The sequence below is a fragment of the Notamacropus eugenii genome, chromosome 1 (assembly GCF_028372415.1).
Source record: "Notamacropus eugenii isolate mMacEug1 chromosome 1, mMacEug1.pri_v2, whole genome shotgun sequence".
Taxonomy (NCBI): Eukaryota; Metazoa; Chordata; class Mammalia; order Diprotodontia; family Macropodidae; genus Notamacropus; species Notamacropus eugenii.
In genome coordinates this window covers 497,882,208-497,906,079 of record NC_092872.1, presented here as the reverse complement: position 1 = coordinate 497,906,079, position 23,872 = coordinate 497,882,208, and the positions used below count along the sequence as shown (strand labels likewise).

The 23,872-nt window shown below is 41.9% G+C and overlaps 1 protein-coding gene across 2 annotated transcripts in view; it reads left to right on the top strand.

Annotated features, from left to right (window-relative positions):
• The window catches only part of COL20A1 (collagen type XX alpha 1 chain), a 117,978-nt gene that overhangs the window by 1,386 nt on the left and 92,720 nt on the right, over window positions 1–23,872 (top strand). For both annotated transcript variants that reach the window (XM_072633307.1, XM_072633306.1), the window contains exons 2-5: window positions 13,099–13,277; window positions 18,952–19,075; window positions 22,164–22,342; window positions 23,202–23,384. In XM_072633307.1, coding sequence (XP_072489408.1) covers window positions 13,099–13,277; window positions 18,952–19,075; window positions 22,164–22,342; window positions 23,202–23,384 — 665 coding nt within the window. The remainder of the gene's footprint in view (window positions 1–13,098; window positions 13,278–18,951; window positions 19,076–22,163; window positions 22,343–23,201; window positions 23,385–23,872) is intronic.

Genomic DNA, 23,872 nt, shown 5'->3' with positions numbered 1-23,872 from the left:
TTTACAATGGGCACACTTTGAATTTTAATTTGCATTATTAACTTAAGTATATGTATAGACAATCAACAAAACAATAAATCAGCCCCGGATTTGTAGCATTTGCTGATTTTGTAGGTATAAATATATACAACTGAAAATCTTAACAGTTGGTCTGGAGTCAGCACACCCCTGGAAACCCTAAAGCAAGCTTGGTTGGGAGATGTTGAAATCCTGAATTTGAATGTTGAGAGTAGACTGCTTTCCTCCAGGCTGCTGTTTCCAACCGCTCCCTTTTCTCTCCCTTGGACTTGGAATTGGTAGGATGTCCCTCCTCTTCCTTTGCTTACTAATTGTGGTGAGTCCAACACTGTAAGGAGAACTGACCTGTTCCCCCTCCCTACAGAACTTCTAATCTTATGAGCTTTTTAACTTTTTACCCTTGGGTCTGTCCTTGGCTTTTTCCCATAACTTTGGCTTCATGCCTACACCACAGGCCCAGCGCGCGCGCACGCATACACACATACACCCTCCCTCCTTTCAAAACATACATGAAGAGGGAGAAATTCTTTGGCTAGAAGTCAGTCAATCAACATTAAGTGCTATTATGTGCTAGGCACTGTGCTAAGCTAGAACACTGTGTAAGGTAAGATGACAAAGCAGGGGTCTGGTGGGAGACATAAAGGAAAAACCCACTCTGTAGTCTCAATGGCACCCAGAGTGTGGTCAGGTTAGAGTGAGAACTACAGAGCTGGATGGGTTCAGAAGAAAAGATAAGTTATCTGTAGTAGAGAAGTTCTGGAGAGGAGGAGAAGACCCCCTGATGGAGGTCTGAATTCATGGAGGGGCTTGAGAGAAGGAACTTCTTCAGTCAATCAGGGGACTAGGAGAGGAACTCAGCTCTTGGGGAGAGTTCTATTCCAGCAGAAGTCAGCTAAGCTTACTTCACTCAACAGAGTAAATTTAGAGGAGTCATTAGAGGAGATGGAAGCTAGGAATATAAACATTTAAAGAAAGTTCAGAAAGAAAGATTAGTAACTAGTTACTGGGGAGGTTTGAGGGACTTTGAGAGGTGGTGAGAAAACAGTTTGTTTTTATTTAAATAAAACAGTCTGGAGTTTTAGTGGACAGTAAGTTTAATGAGTCAACCACAACAAGGCAACCAAGGAAGCTGATTTGTGGCTGTATTAAGAGAGGAATAGTGCTCAGAACAAAGAAAATGAGATTCTTCATGTGCTTTACTTGAGTTTGGGGTGCCACATTTCAAGGAAGACATTGATAAACTGGAATGGTTCTAAAAAAGGATGACCAGAATAGCAAGGGGACTTGAGACTAGACCATATATAGATCTATGAAAGGTCTGGGGGTGTTTAGCCTGGAGAAGTAAAGACTTGTGGGGTGAGGGAGAGGGAATTGGACAGTTGTTTTCAAGTATTGGAAGGACTGCAATGTGAAAGAAGTATTATACTTGTTCTACTTGGCCCCAGAGGGCAAAACTGAGAGCAATGGGTAGACATTATAGAGAGGTAGATTTCAGATCCACACAGAGCTTCAGTCCCCTTGGCTTTCGGTAAATCTATTCAATTTGAAAGGAAATATATTCTTGAGTTCACTGTGCATATTCATGTAAGAGATAAAACAGATTAATTTTTCACAAAGAAAAGTAAGATTGGATATGCTTCTCAAGGCTACACCTGAAAAACTGTAAATTCATTGATTAGAAATCAAGTCCCCCAAAATAAAATAAAAATACTCTTGAATCTCTGGACTAATAATCTGTGAGATGATCTCTTCCAACTCTTGAGATTCTGTGAGTGGAATGATACAGGACTTGTAGTCACATCTCAGCTCTGCCATTTACTACACAAGTTGCCTTGGAAAAATCACTTCTTCTCCCTGGTACAATGGCAAGAGTGCTCATTTAGACTAAGACCTGGGTTCAAATCTCAGTCCTGTTCTTTGCTACCTGTGTGACCTTCAGAAAATCACTTAAATTTTCTGCACCATTATTTGTGAAATGAGGATTATATTACATGTCCTCTACAGGCCCCTTCTAAATCTAACTTTTTAGCATCCTAAGATCTGAGCTCTGTCTAGAGAATTGTCATCCCCCCTTCCAATCAATCCCCTGATATCATGTCTGCAGGGACTCAGGGACTGACCCTAGTATCATTTCTGAAATTGTTTGCTTGGATATGACCCAATGATATTTGCTCTCTGTCTTCAAATATTTGAAGAGCTGCCACATGAAAGAAGGAGTGACCCGTCTAGCTTCAGAAAACATAAACAAGAAATAGGTAGAATTTTCAAAAAAGGTAAATTTAGGTTTAAGTTTAGGAAAGACTTCCTAGAAATTAGAGTTGTCCAGAATAGAATGGATTATTTTGAGAGATAATATGTTGCCCCTCCTTAGAGGTTTTCATCCAAAGTCTTGGTGAACACTTGTCAGATTTAGTATACTGAAGATTCTCTTGAGTATGGGTTGGAGTAGATGACAGATAAAAGGTTCCTTCCAATTCTCAAATTATGATTTATATAGGATTTGGGGGATATGTTAAGATGGCTAAATTAATTTGGTGTCTGAGAGGAAAGAATTTCTTGGGAAGGTAGAGGGGGGAGAAAACATTAGAGCAATCTGTGTAGGTGTCTAAGGGGTCTTAGCCCACTGGGGCACATACAGATAGCTAGCTCTGTAAATACCTGGAAATTCAGTGCATGAGAGCTTTCTGAGAGTGAGTGAATACTTGGAAGGCCTGCATTGCTCTACTTCTAGGTCCTCCCACCCTTCCTTTAGGTCTCTGATATTCCTCTAGGTCATTTCAGCAAATACCTGAAGGCAGTGGAGGTGGAGCTCATGGGCTGGGCACCCAGACCTGCATGCACATGTAGGGTAGTTCTGAGGTGGAACTTCAGAAGAAATATAGAGAACTGTTGAATGAAGGTGCCCTGTGTAGCCTACTAAGAGGCTCAACTCCAGGAAGATCCTATTCTCAGAAGTTCTAGAAGAGAGGAAGAAGGAGGGACATTGTAGCTATAGGATGATGCTGTTACCTAGTACCTGCATTGGTCACTTTGCTTGCAGAGTGAAGTGGATTAAGACTTCTGGTTAATTAGAAGATTAAGTTAAGCCAAGAAGGTTCAGAGCCACTTAAATCCTACAATTCTCTATACTAGGCTCTAGCTAAGGGAGAAAGCCTGAGGATTTGGAAAGTGAAGCCCCCTTTGTGGTGGGGGGGAGCAGAAGCTGGAATTGCTCTGATCCAGAGATGCCCAGGGGACCAGGAGTCTGAAGCAATCTGATTTAAGACACTTCAGATGCTCTATTATTTCATGTGATGCTAGAAACTAGCTATAAGACAGGAATAAGTTATTGAAAGAATGGGCGTAGGCAAAGAAGAAACAAAATTATTGCTTTTTGTAAATGGTGGGATGGTCTCCTTAGAAAACCCTGGGAGTTCATCTAAAAACTAATTGCAACAATTAACAACTTCAGCAAGGTTAACAGGACGTTAAGCAAACCCACACAAATCATCAGCCTTTCCATATATTACTGAAAAAACCAAGCAGGAAGAGACTCAAAAGTAAAATTTAGACTGAGTACATAAATATATAAAATATCTGAGAGTCCATTTACAAATGCAAGGATATTATGAATAAAACTACAAAACACTTTTTATAGAACTAAAGATGGACAAATAGATGGAGAGAAATGAATTGCTCATGGTTGGGTCATGCCAACATAATGAATCAGAGTATAGAGAACTGTAGGTTTCAGGTGCCTCTGAATCTAATCTGCTTCTCCAGTCAGATTTCCAGTTTGTTTACCTGGCTTTTTCTGACTTCCCAGGTTGGGAAATCCGTAGGCTTCTTGACTGAATTTTTGTATAGTTCTAATCCAAATGAAGGCACTTACTATAGCTTCTCTTTGAATTATCTGATTATTATACAGTCTGTTGCAATTTTAAAATCTTTTCTGGAAGACTTGGGTTCTTCTGTGACCTTTCAGGCATTCAGTGAAAAAAATAATACCAGCCAAACCACCAAAATGTTACTTTATAGAGCTAGAAAAAATTAGCCACAAAATTCATCTGGAAGAAAAAGGGTTAAGAATCTTAAGGGAAATAATGAAAAAAAGTGGAAAGGAGGCCTGGCAGTACCAGATATTAAACAATACTACAAAGCATTAATTATCCAAACCACTTGGTACTGGTTAAAAAATAAAAAAGTTGGTTAGTAAAATGTCAGGCATACAAGATCCAAAAGCAAATGAACAGAAAACAGAGCATTTAATAAACAAAATGACCCCAATTAGTAGGATAAAAACCCACTATCTCATTAAAACTTATTGGAAAATTTGAAAACAGCCTGACATAAGTTAGGGTCACTTTATATAGTACAATAAGTTCCAAAGTGACGCATGTCCTAGATACAAAAGGCCACATCATGAACAAATTAGAGGATCAAGAAAAGAGATACCTTTCACAATTATTGATGAAGAAGAGATCCTAACCAAATAAGGGATAGAAATTATTACAAGAGGTAAAATAGAAAGCTTTAGTTATATAACACCGAAAATCTTTTTGCACAAACAAAATCAAGGCAGCCAGAAATACAAGGAAAATTAAAAGGGAAATTGTGAAAGTTTCTCTGATAAGGGCTGATGTCCATGATAAATGGGGAACTTGTTCAAAGAATTAGAGTCACTCCACAATAGATAAATGGTTCTAGGGTATAAACAGGAAGTTCTCAATTGTCAACGACTAGGTAAAGAACACCCCAAATCACTAATAATAAGAGAAATGTAAAGTAAGACAACTCTGATCTTCTGACAATTTTTGGAAGAAATGTGGGGAGAACAGGTACCCTAATAAGGCAGTTAGGTGGTACAATGGATAGGGTACTAGGCCTGCAGTCAGGAAGACTTGAGTTCAAATCTAACCTCTGATCAATTCCCGGAAACTGTTTACCTCAGTTTTATCAACCATAAAATGGAGGTAATAATGGTCTTCTACCTTCCAGGGTTATGAGGATCAAATGAGATAACAAATGTAAGAAGTGCTTAGCACATAATAGATAATAAATATTTGTTTCCTTCTGAATGCACTATTGATAGAGGTGAGAATTCTGTCTCTTCTGGAAAACAATTTAGATTTATAACTTCACCAGTCACTAAACTGCATACCTTTTAGGCCAGGAATATCACTATTAAGCATAAGATAATACCCATCAATTGGGGAATGGCTGAATTATGATATATGAATATAATGGAATACTGTTGTGCTGTAAGTCATGACAACTGGGTGGCACAGTGGATAGAGCTCTGGGCCTGGAATCAGGAAGACTCCTTTTTCTTAGTTCAAATCTGTCCTCAGATACTTACTAGCTGTGTGACCCTGGGCCAAGTCACTTAACCATATTTGCCTCAGATTCCTCATCTGTAAAATGAGCTGGAGAAGAAAATGACAAACCACTCCAGTATTTCTGCCAAGAAAACCCCAAATGGGATCATGGAGAATCAGACATAACTGAAAAATGACTTAACGACAACGTGAGCCATGACAAAAGAGAGTCCGAGAAACTTGGAAAGACATATAAATGAATACAAAGTGAAGTAAACAGAATCAGAACAATTTGTTCGACTGTGTATTCTTCCTTCATTTTCGAAGAAGACCATGACATCGGAGAAATGATGACATGACTTGCACTTTGTTTGGAGTGAGGGTTGTATAGGTCTACAACTCTGTAAAAAGAAACAGCCTTTAAAGACTTAAAACCTCCTATCAATTCAATGAATGACCAATCCCTGATCCATAGGACTGATGATAAAACATACCACTCACCTCTTAGCACAAAGTTAATGGACTAAGTATGTAGAATGATGCATATTTTCAGACATGCCCAGTGTATGGATTTATTTAGCTTGGCTTCGTTTATTTGTTGCAAGGGAGTGATTTTTTTGGTAGAGTTTTTTCTTGTTTGTTGGAGTTGTGTAGTGGAAGAGAGGTAATGATGCCTCCTAAAAATGAAAAGAAAGAAAAATGTCATCAAAAACTTTTTTAAAAAATGCACAGAAGAAAGCAGAAGGAAGTTCAGTGGAGACACAGAGAAATAGACACATATTGGAGTGTGTGTGTGTGTGTGTGTGTGTGTATAAGTCAGCTGATTTCTCAGTGTTCTAGGCTATTCTTACAAGTTTCAAAGAAGGTACGTACTTGCGTGGCTAGAGGCAATTTCCTAACCTAGGTGTTCCCTGTAATAATGAAATCATACGTACTGTACTGTCCCTATCTATCCTTTTAAAAATACAAATAGTACACCATAGGGATTTGCATTTTCATATATAATCCCCTTTTCCAATTCTTCTTTGTTCATGGAAATGCTCGTATTTGTTTGTGTTTGTCAAGTTCAAATTAACTATATATATATATGTATGTATATATGTATGTATTTAAAAGTGAAGCAAGTTTAGATGATTTATATCTAAAGTCTATTCCAGCTCTAGCCTTCTCTGAGTCTATGAGTTCGTTGAGAATCCTATCCAGAATGGGACTGTGTCTCTAGAGAAGATGAAGGTGGGTGGCCACAGAATACCTTTTCCTGGGGTTCAGCCACTGTGCTTCAAAAAGCCACACTATACTTTCTGTACAATCTGCACACAATCCCCTTCCCCAAAACAGCTAAAACCCCCTACCTCTGAATCACCCTGAATGATCACATTTAGTGGTTAGAAGCTTTATAACAATCAATCAATTCATAAGGAATGGAATGCAGAAGGACCTCAAGTGAACCAGGTCTAAGAGCCTCCCCTGTTCTTACTATAGCTTCCATAGGAGCAGATTCCACAGTAAAAAGAGGTTGTATTTAGAGTTAGAAGATGTGGATTCTAATCCTAACTCTATTAATTAGTATCTATGTGACTTTATCTGTAAAATGAGGGTTTGCGACTAATAGCTTCTGAAATCCTCTCTAGCTCTAAATCTATGATGCTGTGATACCATCTTAAGGCTTCAATAATTTCTGTCTGCCCCTCAGTTCTCTTCTCTGTCTTTCCCATATTTCTCACCCTGCTTCCCTTCTCTTTCCTCTACCTTCTCTGGGCTGCCTTTTTCTCCTTTTCAGTCTCTTTTTCACTCTTGCTTTTTGACCTACCTTTTCCCCCCTAATTCTTGCTCCTTCTCCTTTTCCCAGTCTTCTCCCCTTCATCGTTCCCTTCTGTCTCACCCCTTCCCTTTCCCTTTCTTCCCATTTCTCTCCTCTCCTCTTTGTTTACTCATTTCTTCTCTTTCCTCCTTATCTTCCTCTGTCCTCTCATATTTCTCTTCCCCCCTGCCCTTTCTCCCTCTTTCTCTTTCCACTTCTCACTTCCTCCAAACCTCCTTCTTCCTCAGTCCCTAGAAAAATCAATCACTGTTTCTACCTCTTCTGACATCTTCTCACCTTCTTGATTGACAGGTTCAGAAGTCTGTAGTGGGTAATCACCACCCTGTAAGGCAGGTGGCCACTTACTGTCTGGTGGCCCCAGAGATCCTTTCTGAGCTTTGTGGAAGTTGGGATAGAGTATATATGTACTTACACTGAATTAGGTTGCTTAGGATTATGGGGTCAAGGGCCTTATTGTCCTAGAGCTTAAGGTCAGAGAAGAGGAGGAATCTAGAGCAGATACTTTTGTAAGATGTTCCTTAGGATTCTCTTGGGAGCTAGGGAAGATAGTGCAGTCCTGGTTCTTTTTCCATTGGACCCATTGCAAAAACAACTCTTAAGTTAAAACAGGGACCACTGTGGATAGCTTTGAAGATAATTCATACCCGCTATATTTTGTGCGTGCGTGCATGTGTGTGTGTGTGTGTGAGAGAGAGACAGAGAGACAGAACTAAGTGCAGAGAAAACACAGAATGCTCCCCTTTCAGTTTTGATTGCTTCTCACCTGTTTTTGCTGTTTCCCTGTCTAAAGTTAAGATTAAATGTATTTTTTCTATTCTCTCCACCTCCCCCAGTTTGGCATTAAAAAATACTCCATCCTCAGTAATCCACCCCCGCCAAACTGAGCACTGACCCCTGCTATCACCACAGCCAGATAAAGGCTTAGAGTTGACTCTACTCTAAGGCTGGAGTACATCAGCCTTATGCTCATTACCTTTAGACCTCGTCTTATACCCACCAGTTATCCCTATTTTAGGATTAGCTAAAATTCTTGCCACATTGATTTAGAGAAGGTTGGGAAGTATGTGTGGATTGGCCATGTTTCTGAAGAGAGGTATTCTGCACAGCTCTTGTGAAGCTTGTTGTTCAACCTCTTTTTTGAGACACCTTTTAATGCTGCCTCCTCCCAGCTTCAAATAGCTCTTAGATGGCAAAATGTGTAAGCAATGACTCCCCCTCCCATCCCCCCTTGTCTATAGCAGCATCTGATTAATGGTGAAGGTAACCCAAAATTGCCAGGAATTCAACTTTAAAGAACTGGAAGCAGCTAATGGCAGCTTCCTTCCTCCATCAGAGCTGTTTAATCTAACCTCCCTGTCTCCACCCCAATTACCACGAATAAGGGCTTATTATGAGACAGGGATAACTAATGGATATCCTGAGTATTGGGATGGTATCTAGGAAATATTGAAGGAGCTAGAAGAAAGCATCCAGTGCAGCAGAGATCCTCTAGAGTTTTTAACAGAGGGACAGGGATGGAGAATTGTACAAGAGTAGAATGCATGGATGGGATGAGAGCTGCCCCAGGGGAGAGAGTACATTCATTGAATCACTGAGTGGCACAGTCATAAGGGACCTTAGCAGCCATCTACCCAAATCCTCACAATAATATACCCAATAAGTGATCATCCAGCCTCAGTTTTCTCATCTGTAAAATGGGGGGGTGGTTAGACTAGATGAGCTCAGGTCCCTTACAACTCTGAATCAGTGATCTTAAGTGACTCGCCTCCAATACAGATTTCAGGTAAAGGGGAATCTCCCTGTAGGCAGACAGCCCATTCCATTTTTGGATAGCTCAGGTTGTTATGAAGTTCTTCCTTATGTGAGATCTAAATTTGCTCCTTTGAGGCTTTTCCTTCTGCTTGCTGGGGCCAAATAGTACACACCTAATCCCTCTTACAAGAGAGCCTTTTATGATGAATGATGGGTCCATTGATGTATCCCTGCATAGGCTATCCTGACTAGGAATCTTGTAAAAGTTTAGAGCTGAGTCTTACAATCAACTTCTACTGACCAAGGAAGGCCAGTGTTGTCCTGCCCCTGGGGGGTGGATGGGAAAACTTGCAAGCCCTGGCACCAAGTCTGCTTTAGGTAGAGGCTCTTGGGAGACTATCTTGATCACCTGTCTGGGTCACTCCTACTTGGGTGTTGGCTGAATGAGAACTCCCCATAATTCATACAGCTGTTCTCAGCTTGCTGAATGTTTGGGAAGCAGGGTCTCTTAGAATGGGCCTTCCTGAATGGTGCCTCTTGAAGGCCTGCTGATTCTGAATCCTCTGGAGTTTTCGCTTCCCTCGCTGGACTGCCTGTTCTTCCTCCAGGGGCCATATCCAGTTGTCCTGATCTATATCTGGCCACTGGACCCAGATGGCTCTGGAGGAGAAAGTGAGGCTGGTGACTTTGCACAGTCCTCCCTCACTTAAATCCAGTTCACTTGCAACTCATGGCATCACCTTCCTGATGTCATGGTCCTCTTCCAGAACAAAGGACAAACAACCCTTCCTTCTGACCTCCTTTCTTCAACTTTTAGAATTATTTGTTAAGTGCCCACTGCATGCAGAGCACTGAACTGGGTGCTAGGGTGACTAGGCACAAACATGCTTAATGAAAATGAGCAGTAGTGCATGATTAGGCAGCTAAGTGGCCCAATGGCTAGAGTGATTGACTTGGAGTCAATAAGACATGAGTTAAAAATTTTATCTCACACTTTCTATCTGTGGGACCCTAGGCAAGTCACTCAACCTCTGTCTTTATTTCCTTATCTGTAGAATGGGGATTATAATAGCACCTACTTCCCCAGACTACTTTGAGATCAAATGATATAACACTACAGAAAGCACTTCTTAGAACTTTAAAGCACCCTGTAAATGATAGTTATTTTTCTGATGTACCCCGGTTATAACAAATAGCATTTTTTTTTCTCTTCCTGTGTCTTTGTAGCTCCAGTACCCATTAGAATACCTTACATATATGCTAGTATAGCCCCTCCCTAGGGTCCCTGACTCTTACTGGTGCTAACAATGTTCCAAAGGCTGGAAACTGCTGGTAGTTTAGGCTCCTAGGGGTAGCATTGGATGGATGGTATTTCTAGCTCTCTCCTTTTTATGCCTTCCTCTCTCCAGGTCCAGTCACTGGTGGCTGGATATGCAGACTGTCCCTTATCCTTCTACTTGCAGGCTATATATCTGACAATTCTGAGGCTGGAAGGGAAGCATTGTGGGAAGGGTAGATCCCTGCATGAGACCCTAATGTAGGAACCCATCTGTGATGTCTGAGACAATAGGGACTTCCCAAATGTCCACTGGATAGTGGTAAAGCATTTGGGGTGAACAATAGCCGGGGCCCATTCAGCAGGGAGGAAGGGAAGTCACTGCAAAAACATCCGGGTATTTTTTCCTCTTTCTTCCCCACTCTCCATGTGGTAGGGATAGGGAAATTCCCCCCAGCAGCTGAAGATTGTGGAATTTAAATGTTACTCTCGAGGCTACAGCTTCGTGCCATAAGGCAAATTGATAGGTGGCGGAATTATGGTGATAGTGAATGGTGACTCAGTTTGGGCCCTCGTCCCTTAGTGACTAGGCTGCCAGGACTGGACCTTTTACCCTTTGACTGGTTGACAGTTTATATCATACTCCTCCTCACCCCCAAATACTCTGATGAACTCAGTTGCATTAAACAAGAGACAACATTGTGAGTGCTGGAAAGTCAGGAAGATCTGAGTTCAGATCCCCTATCTGTAACTAACTATGTGACCCTGGGTAAGTCACTACACCTTTGGGTACCTGAGGTACCCAGAAGACTTACTTACAGATACATAGATGTACTGATAGAGGCAGGGAAGTTTTGGAATTCCCCTTGCTAGGAAATTGTAGTTCCTTTGCATTAAGTTAAATCCAGGACAAAATTATACTTGGTCCTAGCTGGAATTGAGCTGGGAGACCCTCCAAGATCTGAGAGAAGACAAAGATTCCCTGTGTGAAGGAGTGAGACCTCTGCAGCCAGCGTTATTGACCAGAAACCTGTTTAAGCTACCTCAGGAAAGGCAGACAGTGTTGGCGGGATTGGGCAAATGATTGTGGAGCCTTGCTCCAAGCCAGCTGAAAACTTCAGAGATCTCACCTGAGGATGGGGAGCCAGTCAGGTAGAAACATGCAAAGGGTATGGTCTGTATAGCAATAGTAATAACCTGTGTGTTGCATCTATGAGTGTCTCTGTGTGTTTGTGTGTGTGGTGGATGTTGTGTGCTAGTATTAGATGAAGGTGTGTTGACTGTTCATGTACATGATTTGAGGAGTTGCCTTTAAAAGGACACAATTACTCTTTTCTTCTGAGAGCAGGTAAGATTCTGAAGCCCTGGAAAGGACAAGGGTTCTTAATGAAAGAGGAATGCAGATCACTGAGGCATGTGGAGAAGCCCACAGGGATGGGGAGAGGTGGGAGGGAGAGCACAGAGCAGTGATGATGTCAGAACCTTGAAAGTTACTATGTCAGATCCCATGGTGAAATTATTCATGGTCACAGGGCTATGCAGGGTTATGTGACATTGGAAAAGTGTCTTCCTTAATCTCTATGATCTAAGCAAGAATTAGTAGAGCATCTTCAGACAGCTGGGGCACCTTCCTCCAGCCTTGTCTCAGACTGAGAATTCCCTTCTCCTCCTGTCCCCTGCCATACATGGAGCAAACTTCCAGGAGTTTCAGGGAGAGTGTGACACATTTTCAGATGTATATAGATGTTGAATGAATGAATGCATGAATGAATTATAGATTTATCATTCACTAATTGCATCCATTAATTGTAATTAACACAACTAATCAAGCATTCACCTAGCATCTACACTGTGCTAGGCAGTATTTATATACTAGGGGCGTTGTATTAACCCCAGAACGGCTTGTCTCCTTACATTATCAGGGTAGTACCATCTTGTGCGAAGTATAGATAGGAAGGGAAGTGTGATTTTAATATGGCACTCAATGCATTCCATAGTTAGACAAAAATGCCTTTGAAATTACTCACTATTGTATCTTCCTTTCTGTCTGGAGATTATGTGGTTTTTTTTAAAAAGCGTACACTCTTTCAGATTAACTCTTTTGGGTTTTACCTGTTTTTTGATTATCCACACTGGTCTTCCTCTTCATCAAGATACATCACTGCAATCTTTATATTTCTGGGAATACGTAGGCCACCAAGTCTCAGTTTTCAGTGGTTCATCTGTAAAGTGGCCTAACTTTCTGCAAAGAGTATGGGAGGAGAAAGTATGTCATTTCTTTTTTGGGGGAGGTATTTTATTTTCTCCTAGTTACATGTAAAAACAACTTTTGATATTTGTTTTTAAAACTTTGAGTTCCACATTCACTCCTGTCTTTCCTCCCTACCTCCCCTCACTGAGAAGGCAAGCACAGGTTATACATGTGTAGTCATGCAAGATATATCCATAATAGTCATGTTGTGAAAGAAAACATGGACCAAAAAAACCTCAACCTCAGGAAAAATAGAGTTAAAAAAAGTGTGCTTCAATCTGCATTCAGACACCATCAGTTCTTTCTCTGGGAATGGATAGCATTTTTCATCCTAAGTCTTTTAGAGTTATCTTGGATAATTGTATTGCTGAGAATAATTAAGTCATTCACAGCTGATCATCTCACAGTATTGCTGTTTCTTTGTGCACAGTACATTCCACTTTGCATCAGCTCACAGAAGTCTTTCCAGGTCTTTCTGAGAGTATCATGCTCGTCATTTTTTATAATACAATAATATTACATCATAGTCACTTGTCACAACTTGTTCAGCCAGTCCCCAATTGATGGGCATTCCCTCAATTTCTAATTTTTTGAGCCCAAAAAAGAGCTGCTATAAATATTTTAGTACATTTAGTATATTACTTCTATAGCTCTTCCTTTGCCTTCCTTCGTCTGTTTTTAGACTTCGACTTCATGATGGAAAGCTCATCAAGGATCGACGTTATCATCTTCGAACATATCCCAACTGTTTTGTGGCCAAGGAGCTCACGGATTGGCTGATAGACCACAAGGAGGCACCAGACAGAGAAACAGGCATTCGGCTGATGCAGAAACTGATGGACCACTACATCATTCATCATGGTATGTGGTCTCTCTTCAGCTCTCCTCACCTCCCCATTCTCCCATCCCATCTGTAGAGTCCAACAGCTTCACTTCTGAAGGGACGGAGAGGGTCAACCATACTTATGGGCAGAGTAGGTGGGGATATATGTGGATTGGATAGGAGATGGGTAGAACATTGTGAAGAACCTCTCCTCCTCTCAGAAAGTTCTGTCCCCCAGCGTCTTACATTTGCCTGACTTCACCTTCAAAATCCATAGCCTTATTTAATAATCTCCTCCAGGGTCTCACATTCTCAGCTGTATCTGGCCTACATCCCTCCCACTGTGGTTAATTCCTTTGGATTTAAGATATGGAGAGGGCCTCTGCTATGATTATTTATTCATTTTTTTTCTCCCCCCGGCCTTTTTTTTTTTTTTTGCAAAGGCCATAGCATTTCAAAAATTCCTTCCTCCCTTATATGGACATTTGTTTTTCAATTTTCTTTTGCCCCCATGTTCAAAAATTTCATCCACCCCCATGTAGAAAAAGACAATGGTTCAGTGTCAGCCTGTGTGTGGCTTTAGTCATTGCAGCATGACCCACAGGTAATAGCCAGTATTTCCCCTGCACATCACTGGATTCCAGTTGTGTTTGAAGTTGAGAGAAAAAGAGTGTTTTGGTAACAATGCCTTTTCCTGCTGGTGTCTGCTAATGTTCTGCTCTATTTCTCACCTGAGCTTTATAAAAAAAGTCAACCTCTTCTGACTCAGTCCCATGCTCAGCATCTGCCCAGGGAAGCTGCCCTTTTGGCAAGTCATCTTGGAATCCATATGATAATTTCACTTGTGTTGAGTTGTTGTTGGTTAACATCGGGCTTAATAAGAGGAACCTGGAGAAGGTAATGCTCCACTCAAAGAAGGAAACCTGGAAAGATCATGGGGTCACAGCTTTAGAGCGGAGAGAGGCTTGAGGCTATCTAAGCCAACTTCTCCCTCATCTTTATAGACAAGGAACCTGGGACCCTTGGAAATTAAGTGACTTGGCCAAGATCACACAGTTAGTAGCATCAAAGGCAGTGTTTGAACCATTGATTATTTGAGTAAAGGCATAAACGGGATGTTTATCAAATATATAGCTGACATAAAACTTGAGAAAGAGGGATGCAAGAACCTTGGTAGATTGGAATTATGAGCCAAGTCAAATTTTAATAATTTAATAGGGATACATAATATAAATAATAAGTATATGTACGTATTCACACATACACACGTGTGTATACATATATATACACATACACATATGTATGTATATATACACATATATAAAATTATACACTTGGATTCAGAAATACATTCACAAATATAAGATGGAAAAAATATGAACTAGACAAGAGGTTCTATGAAAAATATCTGGACTTTTCATCCTACAGTAAGCTCAGTATGAATCTTATGACTTCAGAGGAAGTTCATGTACATCCTGTACTGCCTCCCTTGGTTAATTCAGGCACCAGGCAGAGGGATATTTGGGTGGAGGGGGACTTTTTGACATCCCTCCTATGGTATCATAGAGGTCAGGCAGTCCTAATAGTCTGCAACTTGGGTCAGAGGAATAGATTTTCTTTTTTCTGCTAAGTCATGGCTGGGGTATGGGAGGGAAACACTAGTCCCTTGTCTGGTTTGTAAATTCATCTAGAGAATTCCATACTCCAGGGGAAAAGAGAGGGAGGAAGGGAAGGAGGCAGGGATGGAAAGGAAGAGAGAGAGAGAGAGAGAGAGAGAGAGAGAGAGAGAGAGAGAGAGAGAGAGGAGAATGAGCACACATGAGAGTGTGAGGCATATGTAAAGTTCTGTGGGTATGAGTATGGAGAGTATGTGTAGGAAAGACTGAGTGTGTGTGTGTGTGTGTGTGTGTGTGTGTGTAGGCCCACACAGCTTCACAGGCTTCTCTTCCTGGAGGTCTCCTGGGTGGTTCTCCTAAGTGGGCCTGTGTGGCCAGGCCATAATTATGGATGAATGATGAACAGAGTCATTTGGATGGAACAAGAACCAGCTTTGACCCTTGCCCAGGTCTTGGACTGTGGTCCAGGAAGCCAAAGCCACAGAGGAATGAGGCTTGGCTTCTCAGTCCTGCATCTTGGCCTCATTTCCCTCACTCTCCACATGCAAATGACACAGGACTTGGGAAACTGGCTGTCTTAATTTACTCTGTCCCTTATTCCTGGGCATGAAAGTGATATTTTCTTTAAGAAAAAAATACTAAACCTCTTTTCAAAAACCTCATTGTCATATCTGCATTACTCCCTAGCTCCTCCTAGGTATCCTCCTGTATTACAAGGTTCAGTTGATCGAAACAAATAAACAAATTAGCCCTTTCTGACAATGTATGCCTCATTCAGCACCTATAATTCACCACCTTTAATCCACCACCTTCCTTCTAAGAGACTGGAGGCTTGCTTTAACGCCTTTGAAGTTACAATTTGGCACCAAATGGACCATATTTCTGAAGTCTTTCTTTGTGGCTTTATTTATGTTAATGTGGTCATCGGGCCAATTGCTCTAATTCTAGAACATGCTCTATTCTTAATGACTGTTTATTCAGGGAGGAGCTGTGGTAGAGAGGGTGTGACGACTCGACTACTCTGTTTAAGTAGTTACTTAGATTTCTTTCATTTCCTTCTAGTCCAAGATTCCCTGCCCACCTACTCCCTTGGCCCCCTTCCTCCCGGATCTTAGGTCGGACCAGCCTTTCCTGGAAAACACAGAAGTCTTATGTGGATATGTGGATGGTTAGATGAATGGATGGATATCTAAACAGATTAAGCCTCCTTTCAGACAACAAGTATTTATTGAGATCCTACTGTGTATCCAGGCTAGTGTGAACCATTCCCTACTAGAAACAAAGAAAGGAAAACAAACAATAAGGAGAACAAAACCGTTCCTACCCTCTAGGAGCTCACTTTTCTAATTGGGGTGAGGGAGGTGGGGTTAGGCAATTTAGAACTAACTAAGTATAAACAAAATATACGGTGTAAACTGGAAGGTTTTAGCAAATGGGGGATTGGGGAATAAGAAATGACCATGAAAGGCCTCTTGCAGAAGGTAGGACTTGAGCTGAGTCTTAAAGGAAGCCAGAGAAACCATTTTTGAAAATACAGTCTGGAAATAGCATGTTCGAAGGTAGGTGTTGCTAGATCACAAAGTACATATTGGGAAGTAAAGTGTAAGAAAACTGTAAAGGTAGGAAGGGACAAAGTTATAAAGGACTTTAAATGCCAAAAAGATAATTTTATATTTGATCCTGTAGGTAAGAGGGAGCTGCTGGAGTTTTATTGAATAGAGCTTTAGGAAGATTACTTTGTACCTGAGAAGAGAAAATATTGGAATGGGGAGAAACTGGAGGAAGGGGGGTTACTTAGAAGGTATGAGGTGATGAGAGCTTGATCAAGGGGGTGACTGTGGGAGAGGTGAGAACCTCTGGAGATGTTGTGAAGGTAGAAATAATGGAATTTGGCATCAGAATGGATATATGAACTGAGTATAAGAGAGAAATGGAGAATGACACTAAAGTTGTGGGCTAGGGTGACTAGGAAGATGGTAGTTTCCTCAACAGTAATAGGGAAGTTCAGAAAAGGAAAGGGTTTGGGAGGACAGATAATGAGTTCTGTTTTGGACATGGTAACTTTGAGATTCCAGAAGGCAGTTGATGGTATGAGACTGAAGCTTTGCAGAGAGGTGAGAGCTGGAGATATAGATCTGGGAGTCATCTGCATAGAAGTTCATTGAACACCATAGTATAAAAGGAGAAGAGAAGAGGGCCAAGAACAGAACCTGGGATTAGGGGGACACCCATGTTTACTGGGCATGGGCAGGATGAAGATCCAGCAGAGGAGATAAATGAGCAGAAGGAACGGTGAGATAGGTACGAGAAAAACCCAGAGAAAGGAGTGTCACAAACCTAGAGAGGAGAGAATATCCAGAAGAGATTGATCATAGGCGTCAGAGAGGTCAAGAAGGATGAAGATTGAAGGAAAGCCATTATATTTGTGAAATAACAGATTATTAATGACCTAGGAGAGAGCAGTTTCAGTTGATGATGAGGTTGGAAGCCAGACTGCAGAGAGTTAAGAATGTGAGAGGACGGAGTAGGAACATCAAGGATAGGCTGCTTTCTCAAGGAGTTTAGGGGAGAAGTGGGGAGCCATCTCCAGTTGTCCTGATCCAGCTGCCTTCAGAGGAGAGAGTGAGGCTGGTGACTTGGCACAGCTCTCCCTCACTTAAATCCAATTCACTTGCATGTCATAGCATCACCTCCCTGATGTCATGGTCTTCTTTAAGAATGAAGGACAAACAACCTTCATGACTAGTAGTAAGAACTGCCCCACTGGGGCAACTGCCAGTTGGGAAACACAGCTTCTTTTCCTTTCCTCTGTCCACATAGGGTATTATACGCTTACCTGAGCAAACTCTGCCCAAAGAAATGTAAATTTTGATTGCCGAAATCTGGCAAGATATCTTGGGGTTCATGTTGGATTTCTTTCATAAGGATCATGTACCTTAAACACTCTGGCTGTCATTTATTGGCCAACAATAGGTCCCAGACCAAGCCCCACTTGGTCATTGTTGGAGCCTTGATTGGCTGAGAGTGAATATAAATAGCAATTATTTCTGTTTTGACTAGAAACCCTGAGTGTCTTCCCCTCTTGGATTGATTTTTTTTTTTTGACTAGGTAAAAGAACATTCTTTGCCTCATTTCTTATACAGCCTTAATTGATGATTGGGTGTTGCCTCAATCAAATTGAGATCTGTTAAAGACCTTAGCTTAAAAAGACCAAAGTCTCCCACTGCGTCAGGGCCACCTCTAGTCATCCTGATCCATATATGGTCAATGGACCCAGATGGCTCCAGAAGAGAGAGTGAGGCTGGTGACTTCGCACAGCTCTCCCTCACTTAAATCCAACTCACATGCATGTCATGGCATAACCTCCCTGATGTCATGGTCCTCTGAGAGCAAAGGATCAAGAACAAGGGTAGAAGGGGTTTGGGGAAGGAGAAATATAAGACAACACCCAGGGGGAGGTCAGGTGGGGTGTGAGGATTTTTGAAGGAAGAGTTCGTTTGTAGGCAGCAGGGGAGGAATCAGCAGACAGTGGGGATTAGTGAAAGTGGGAATGATAGAGGGGGCTAACTGCTGGAAATGATGGAAAGAGATGGCATCAAGGATGCTTGTAGGGGAATTTGCCCTGGCAAGGAAAAGGATCACCTCTTCATGGGAGGAAGGGATGAAGGAGGAGAGAGTGGAGGAAGACATCAGCCCAGAGTTTCAGTCATATTTCTACCACTCACTGTCTTTCTGACTTTAAGCTTTTTAATTGCTTTCTTTGAACATTCCTCTCCTGCCAGTTGGCCCCTGGGGCTAAGAGTTGTTCAAATGAGATCAACATTTTCCTTGAAAAAAATGTATCCTGTTCTTATGCCGAGGCCAGATTGTGGCCATGAAAGACCCAAGGATAGAACACTGGTGAGCAGCTGATTAGGGTCATTTGTCCATCTGCTCTCATAAACATCTGTTTACTTGCCTATCTGTCAGTGGCTCCAACAGTCTTTTGATCTATTTGGCAAGACATCACAAAGATTCTGTTCTGAGTGGGAGGGTACTACTTGGTTCCTATGTGTATGAGGTGCCCTGAGTGATGCCCATCCCCAACTTCCACAGTGTGTGATGAGCACTCAGACTACAAAGATGCCAAACTGCTGTACCGTTTCCGCAAGGACGATGGGACCTTCCCTTTAAACAAGGATGTCAAGGTGTTTCTTCGAGGCCAGAGTCTGTATGAAACGTATGTAGCAGGGTGGGAAAACAAGGGGAATGTTTTGGGGAGGGGGGAGCAGGATTGAGATTAATCTCAGCCTTGCCATTTTCTCTTAGTAGCCTTGGGACCATCATTGACCACAAAAGATTACATTTGCTTTTGTCCTCCTTTCCATACCCCCCCTTTCTACAAACAGTTGTCCATATCTGAGCACATTCTTGTCTGTGTACCTTCAGCATGTCTGTTTAGTATGTGTGCATTTGAGCATACCTGTGTTTGTTGTACATGTGAACATTCTTGGATGTACATGAGAGCCTATGTTCAGTGTCCATGTGAATGCATCAGTGCCTTCTGTATATGTCTGCCTTCACCGTCCATGGGAATATATATATACACACACACACACATACATATATACACACATGTGTGTGTGCATGTGACCACATCTCTTTCTACTTTGTTCACATGAGTATATTTATACATAGTGTACAGGGGAGTTTGTGAGCATGGCCTAGACCAGTCCCTGCTTGTGCCCCATATCCTTTTCCCTCCTGTCTTTTCTGAGAACTTGGCATTTTTATTATCCTGTCACTCTTATACACTGGATCCTTTGCTGATGCCCATAAACATGCCCAGATCTGCCCCATTCTAAAAAAACTTGAGCATGCCAGCTCCAGCAAATATAGTTTTTTACATCTTCTTCCTTCCACAGACAAATTTCTAGAAAAAAATTGTCTGGACTCATCTCCCTTTTCTCACTTCCCCGCTCACTTGTCTCTGTGATCTCATTGGTTCCCATGGGTTCAACTATCCCTTCTACACAATGATTCTCAGATCCATATATCCAGCCCTTGTCTTTCTCTCTTGAACTCCTGTTCTATCTCACTAACTGCCTATTGGATTGTTCCAAATGGATAGCCTTCAGGCACCTCAAACTCAGCTTGTCTAAAATCAGCCTTGTTAATCTGGCCCCAAACTCACTCTTCTTCCTAACATTCCACATTTCTGTTAGGGCACAAACTAGATTTCATCCTTGACTCTGTCTCTCACCCTACGTAGACAATCAGTTGCCAAGTAGCTTAAATTCTACCTCCATTCTCTCTTCCGTACACTTTTCTCTTTTCATGTGACCAACTACCCTCGCTTGGGTCCACATCTTTCCTGAACTTTGGTAACGGCACCACTTCTAATTAGCCTCATGGTCTCTCTCCTCTCTAATCCATCTTGCATCCAGTTGTCAATGTAATATCCTAAGAGTACACATCTGACCATGTCACTCCTTTATTTAAGAAGCTCCAGTATCTCCCTCTTGCCTCTAGGATAATATGTAACCTTCCTTTGGCATTTCAAGTCCATCTCAGGCTGGCTCCAGTCTTCCCTTCCAGGGTTATAACACTTTATTTGTCTTTAAACAGTCCATCTTCCAGACAAGCAGACCTGTTGAATGTTTATCATATACAATGTGCCCTCTCTCATATCTATGGCTTTTGTCTCAGCCCGATGACACATGGTGCCTAGAATCCTGTTCTTCCTTATGTCTGCCTCTTGGAACCCTATACTCCCTTTAAGATTTAGCTCAAATGCCATATTCAACAAGAGGTCTTTCCTGATTTCTCTAGTTAGTGCTTCCCCTGACCCCAAATGACTTAGTATTCATACTTTTGTGTATTCCTTTCCATATATGTTGCTTTCTCTAAGTAGAATGTAAGCTCTTTGATGCCTGGGACTGTTCCATTTTTTCTTTGTATCCTGGCATAGAAATGCTAAATAGATTCTTATCCAATTTAATTGAATGGACCAGAATGGTCTGGTGGCAAGCATGGTGGATTTGGAGTCCAAGAACCTGCATTCAAATTCCAGTTGTGTCACTTACTACATACTGGACCTCAAATGAGTCATGTTATCTCTTTGCACCTCAGTTTCCTCATCTGTAAAGCGAGGGTGCTAGACTAGTTAGCCTCCAAAGTCCCTTAAGCTCTAAATTCATGGTCCCATGACCTGTAAAATGAGGTTTTATCTTTGAATCTATGGCCCCATGTCTGCTTGCTAGTACCCATGTGAGTAAATGGGAAGTATACATGTGTGTCTGTGTAATATCCGAGGGAACACGTCTTTGAACAGTGTGAGCTCATTCCTGTCTGTAATGTTCACATGACCTACACTTGCGTTAAGTGTGCTTGTGATCACCTGTGTGTGTGTGTGTACCTGTCTTTCCTGTCTTTACTCCAGTTTTCTGAGTATCCCTTTCAGAGTAACAGCTGATAAGAGGATCCGCAGCCTGGGGCTCCCTCTGCTGACCATCTCTAAGGATGCAGGTTGCTCTCCTTTACCCTCTGGGGGATGCTAAAGATCAGCCCCTCTGGTGGTTGGTCCTGGAAGCATGTGTCCCAAGGTACCCACCTACACAGGGCTGGGAGAGAGTCAGTCCTAACCCAAACCAGTGAGCCTGAGCCTTTTTCAATGAGATGCCTAGGTCCTGGACCTATAGTATTCGCCAGAGTGTTTGGCAGAGCAGCCTCCTACTTATTTCTGTCCAGCTAGAAACACATGCACATACCTACACCCACCCACATACATGTACACACACAGATCATACATGCACACTGTACATGTACACACACACATACCCTTCAAACAAAAAGCAGTGACATTCCACACATTTGTAAAGAGCTTTGTATTCTTCACAAACATGAATATAATTTCCTCCTCAAAACCACTCTGTGAGGTAGACAGGGCATATATTATTATTCCTCCTTAACTGATAGAGAAGCTGAGGATCATTTTCCTCAGTCACATACATAATTAGGAGCAGAGCTGAAACTGGAGTCAGTCAAAGTCAGCAGACTCCTCATATTTTTGCTTTCACACATGACCTTCCCAGGACTCTACTACAAATTTGCTCCATGGCTTTGGGCACCAGTCACTCCCCCTCTTTTGTAGAAGGAAGATTAGAATACCTGCTGCTGTGCCTACCTCACAGTGGATCTCCAAGGATGCCATAGAAGTCTAAAGAACTAAGGGATTTAAAAGCATCATGTATATTACAAAGTGCCATAAGAAGAATTATTAAGGAGGGGCTGGAGATATCCTCATTCCAATGTGACTCTCCCTTTAGGTTGGTGAGTGCAGATGACTCAATCCTTAAAGTACGCGAGGAAAAGTCTGTCAGGTACCAGCGAGCTTTCCTGGGCTGTGAGATGGTGGACTGGCTTACTCAGGAGGGAGAGGCAGCCAGCAGGAAGGAAGCTGTGGAGTTATGTCGGACTCTTCTGGAACATGGGATTATTCAACATGGTGAGGGGGAGGAGAGCATAAGGTACAAGGAGATTGGTGTGGAGGGGCTCTTTGGGGCAACTTTATAATAAAGTCAGAGAAGTATAGTGTCCTTGTCCTATGTTCTCACTCTGTTCCCATACAATGTGGGATGGCTCCTATATTTAAAGGAGTTGCAATGAATATTCTCAAGGAATGCCACACTAATGCTGGAATTTCAGGCACCAGAAAACAATAAATCCTTTGGTAAGTCTTTACTGTTGTCTCTTATAGGACTGGTTCTTTCCTCTGTTATACCATTGTAGAAAGAGACAAAGGAAAAGTCCTTAGTCTTACCTTCAGGGAGCTCCCTCTGGCTGGGATGACCAAGCTTTTATACACAGAACAAGACGAGAGTTTGTGATCCAGGGTTCATTGTATGAGAAACCAGTGATCTGAATTGTAGGAGTTCAGAGAAGGGGGATGCCAATGAAGCAGGAAGTAGCATTCTAGGTCAAACATAAGATGATAAATATAAAAATGGAAGGAACTTTTGAGGTCATTGAGTCCCACTTCCTCATTTTACAGATGAGGTAACTTAGGCAAATAGAGTTTTAGTCACTTACCCAAGGCCACATAGCTAATAAGTTTCTGAGATGGAAATTTTATTTCAGGCCTTCCTGACTCCAAGTGCAGCACTCAGGGTAAGGAAACCTTTGAAAGTGAACAGAGCTGTTTGGTTGTTGGAGGAAATGTTTTGAAAGCAGGAGACCCTCTGGTGCTTGTTTTGTAGGTGGCCATGGAAGAGACTTAGTCTGAATGAGAAAGAGAAGCAGAGAATAGGGAGGGTGAGGCAGGGACTTTCTCCAGCCTTTGTGACCTCTCCTCTCTCCCTGCCCAGTTTCTACCAAGCACCACTTCTTTGACAGTAATCTCCTCTACCAGTTCCGGATCAATTTCCGTAGGCGGCGGCGGCTGACAGAGCTTCTGACTGACAATCTCCGAGCTGTCCCTGAGAGCCCTGATAGTCCCTTCTGTCTTCGAAAGCTCAACCCTGATCAGGGCAATACCAGCTTCCTTTCAGGTAACTGGTCAAGGCCTCCTCAGAGGAGGAATATTAATTGGTACCAGTGCTCAATTCTCCACAAAATGACCTTATGTTTTTGCTATTTGGCTGAGATCCAGGCTTCTGAAAATAGGGACATGCCACATAGGTCTCAGGGATAAGCAGAGAGGTAATATATGTGTGTGTGTGTGTGTGTGTGTGTGTGTGTGTATGTGTACATATATATATATATACACACACACATATATACATATACACATATATATGTGTATATATATATATATATAAGTATATATATACATACACACACATACACACATATACTTGAGTGGGAGTACCATACATAACATATAGAAGTCAACGGAAATTTGGATTATCTGTGATTCTGCTATTTGTTCAATGTGAAAATACCCAGGAATCCTCTACCCCTAACCTCAGCTGCTAGGTGTAGCTGTCTCATCCAGAGAAAGTTTTGGATTAGGTTATTGTCAGGGTACATGTCTCAG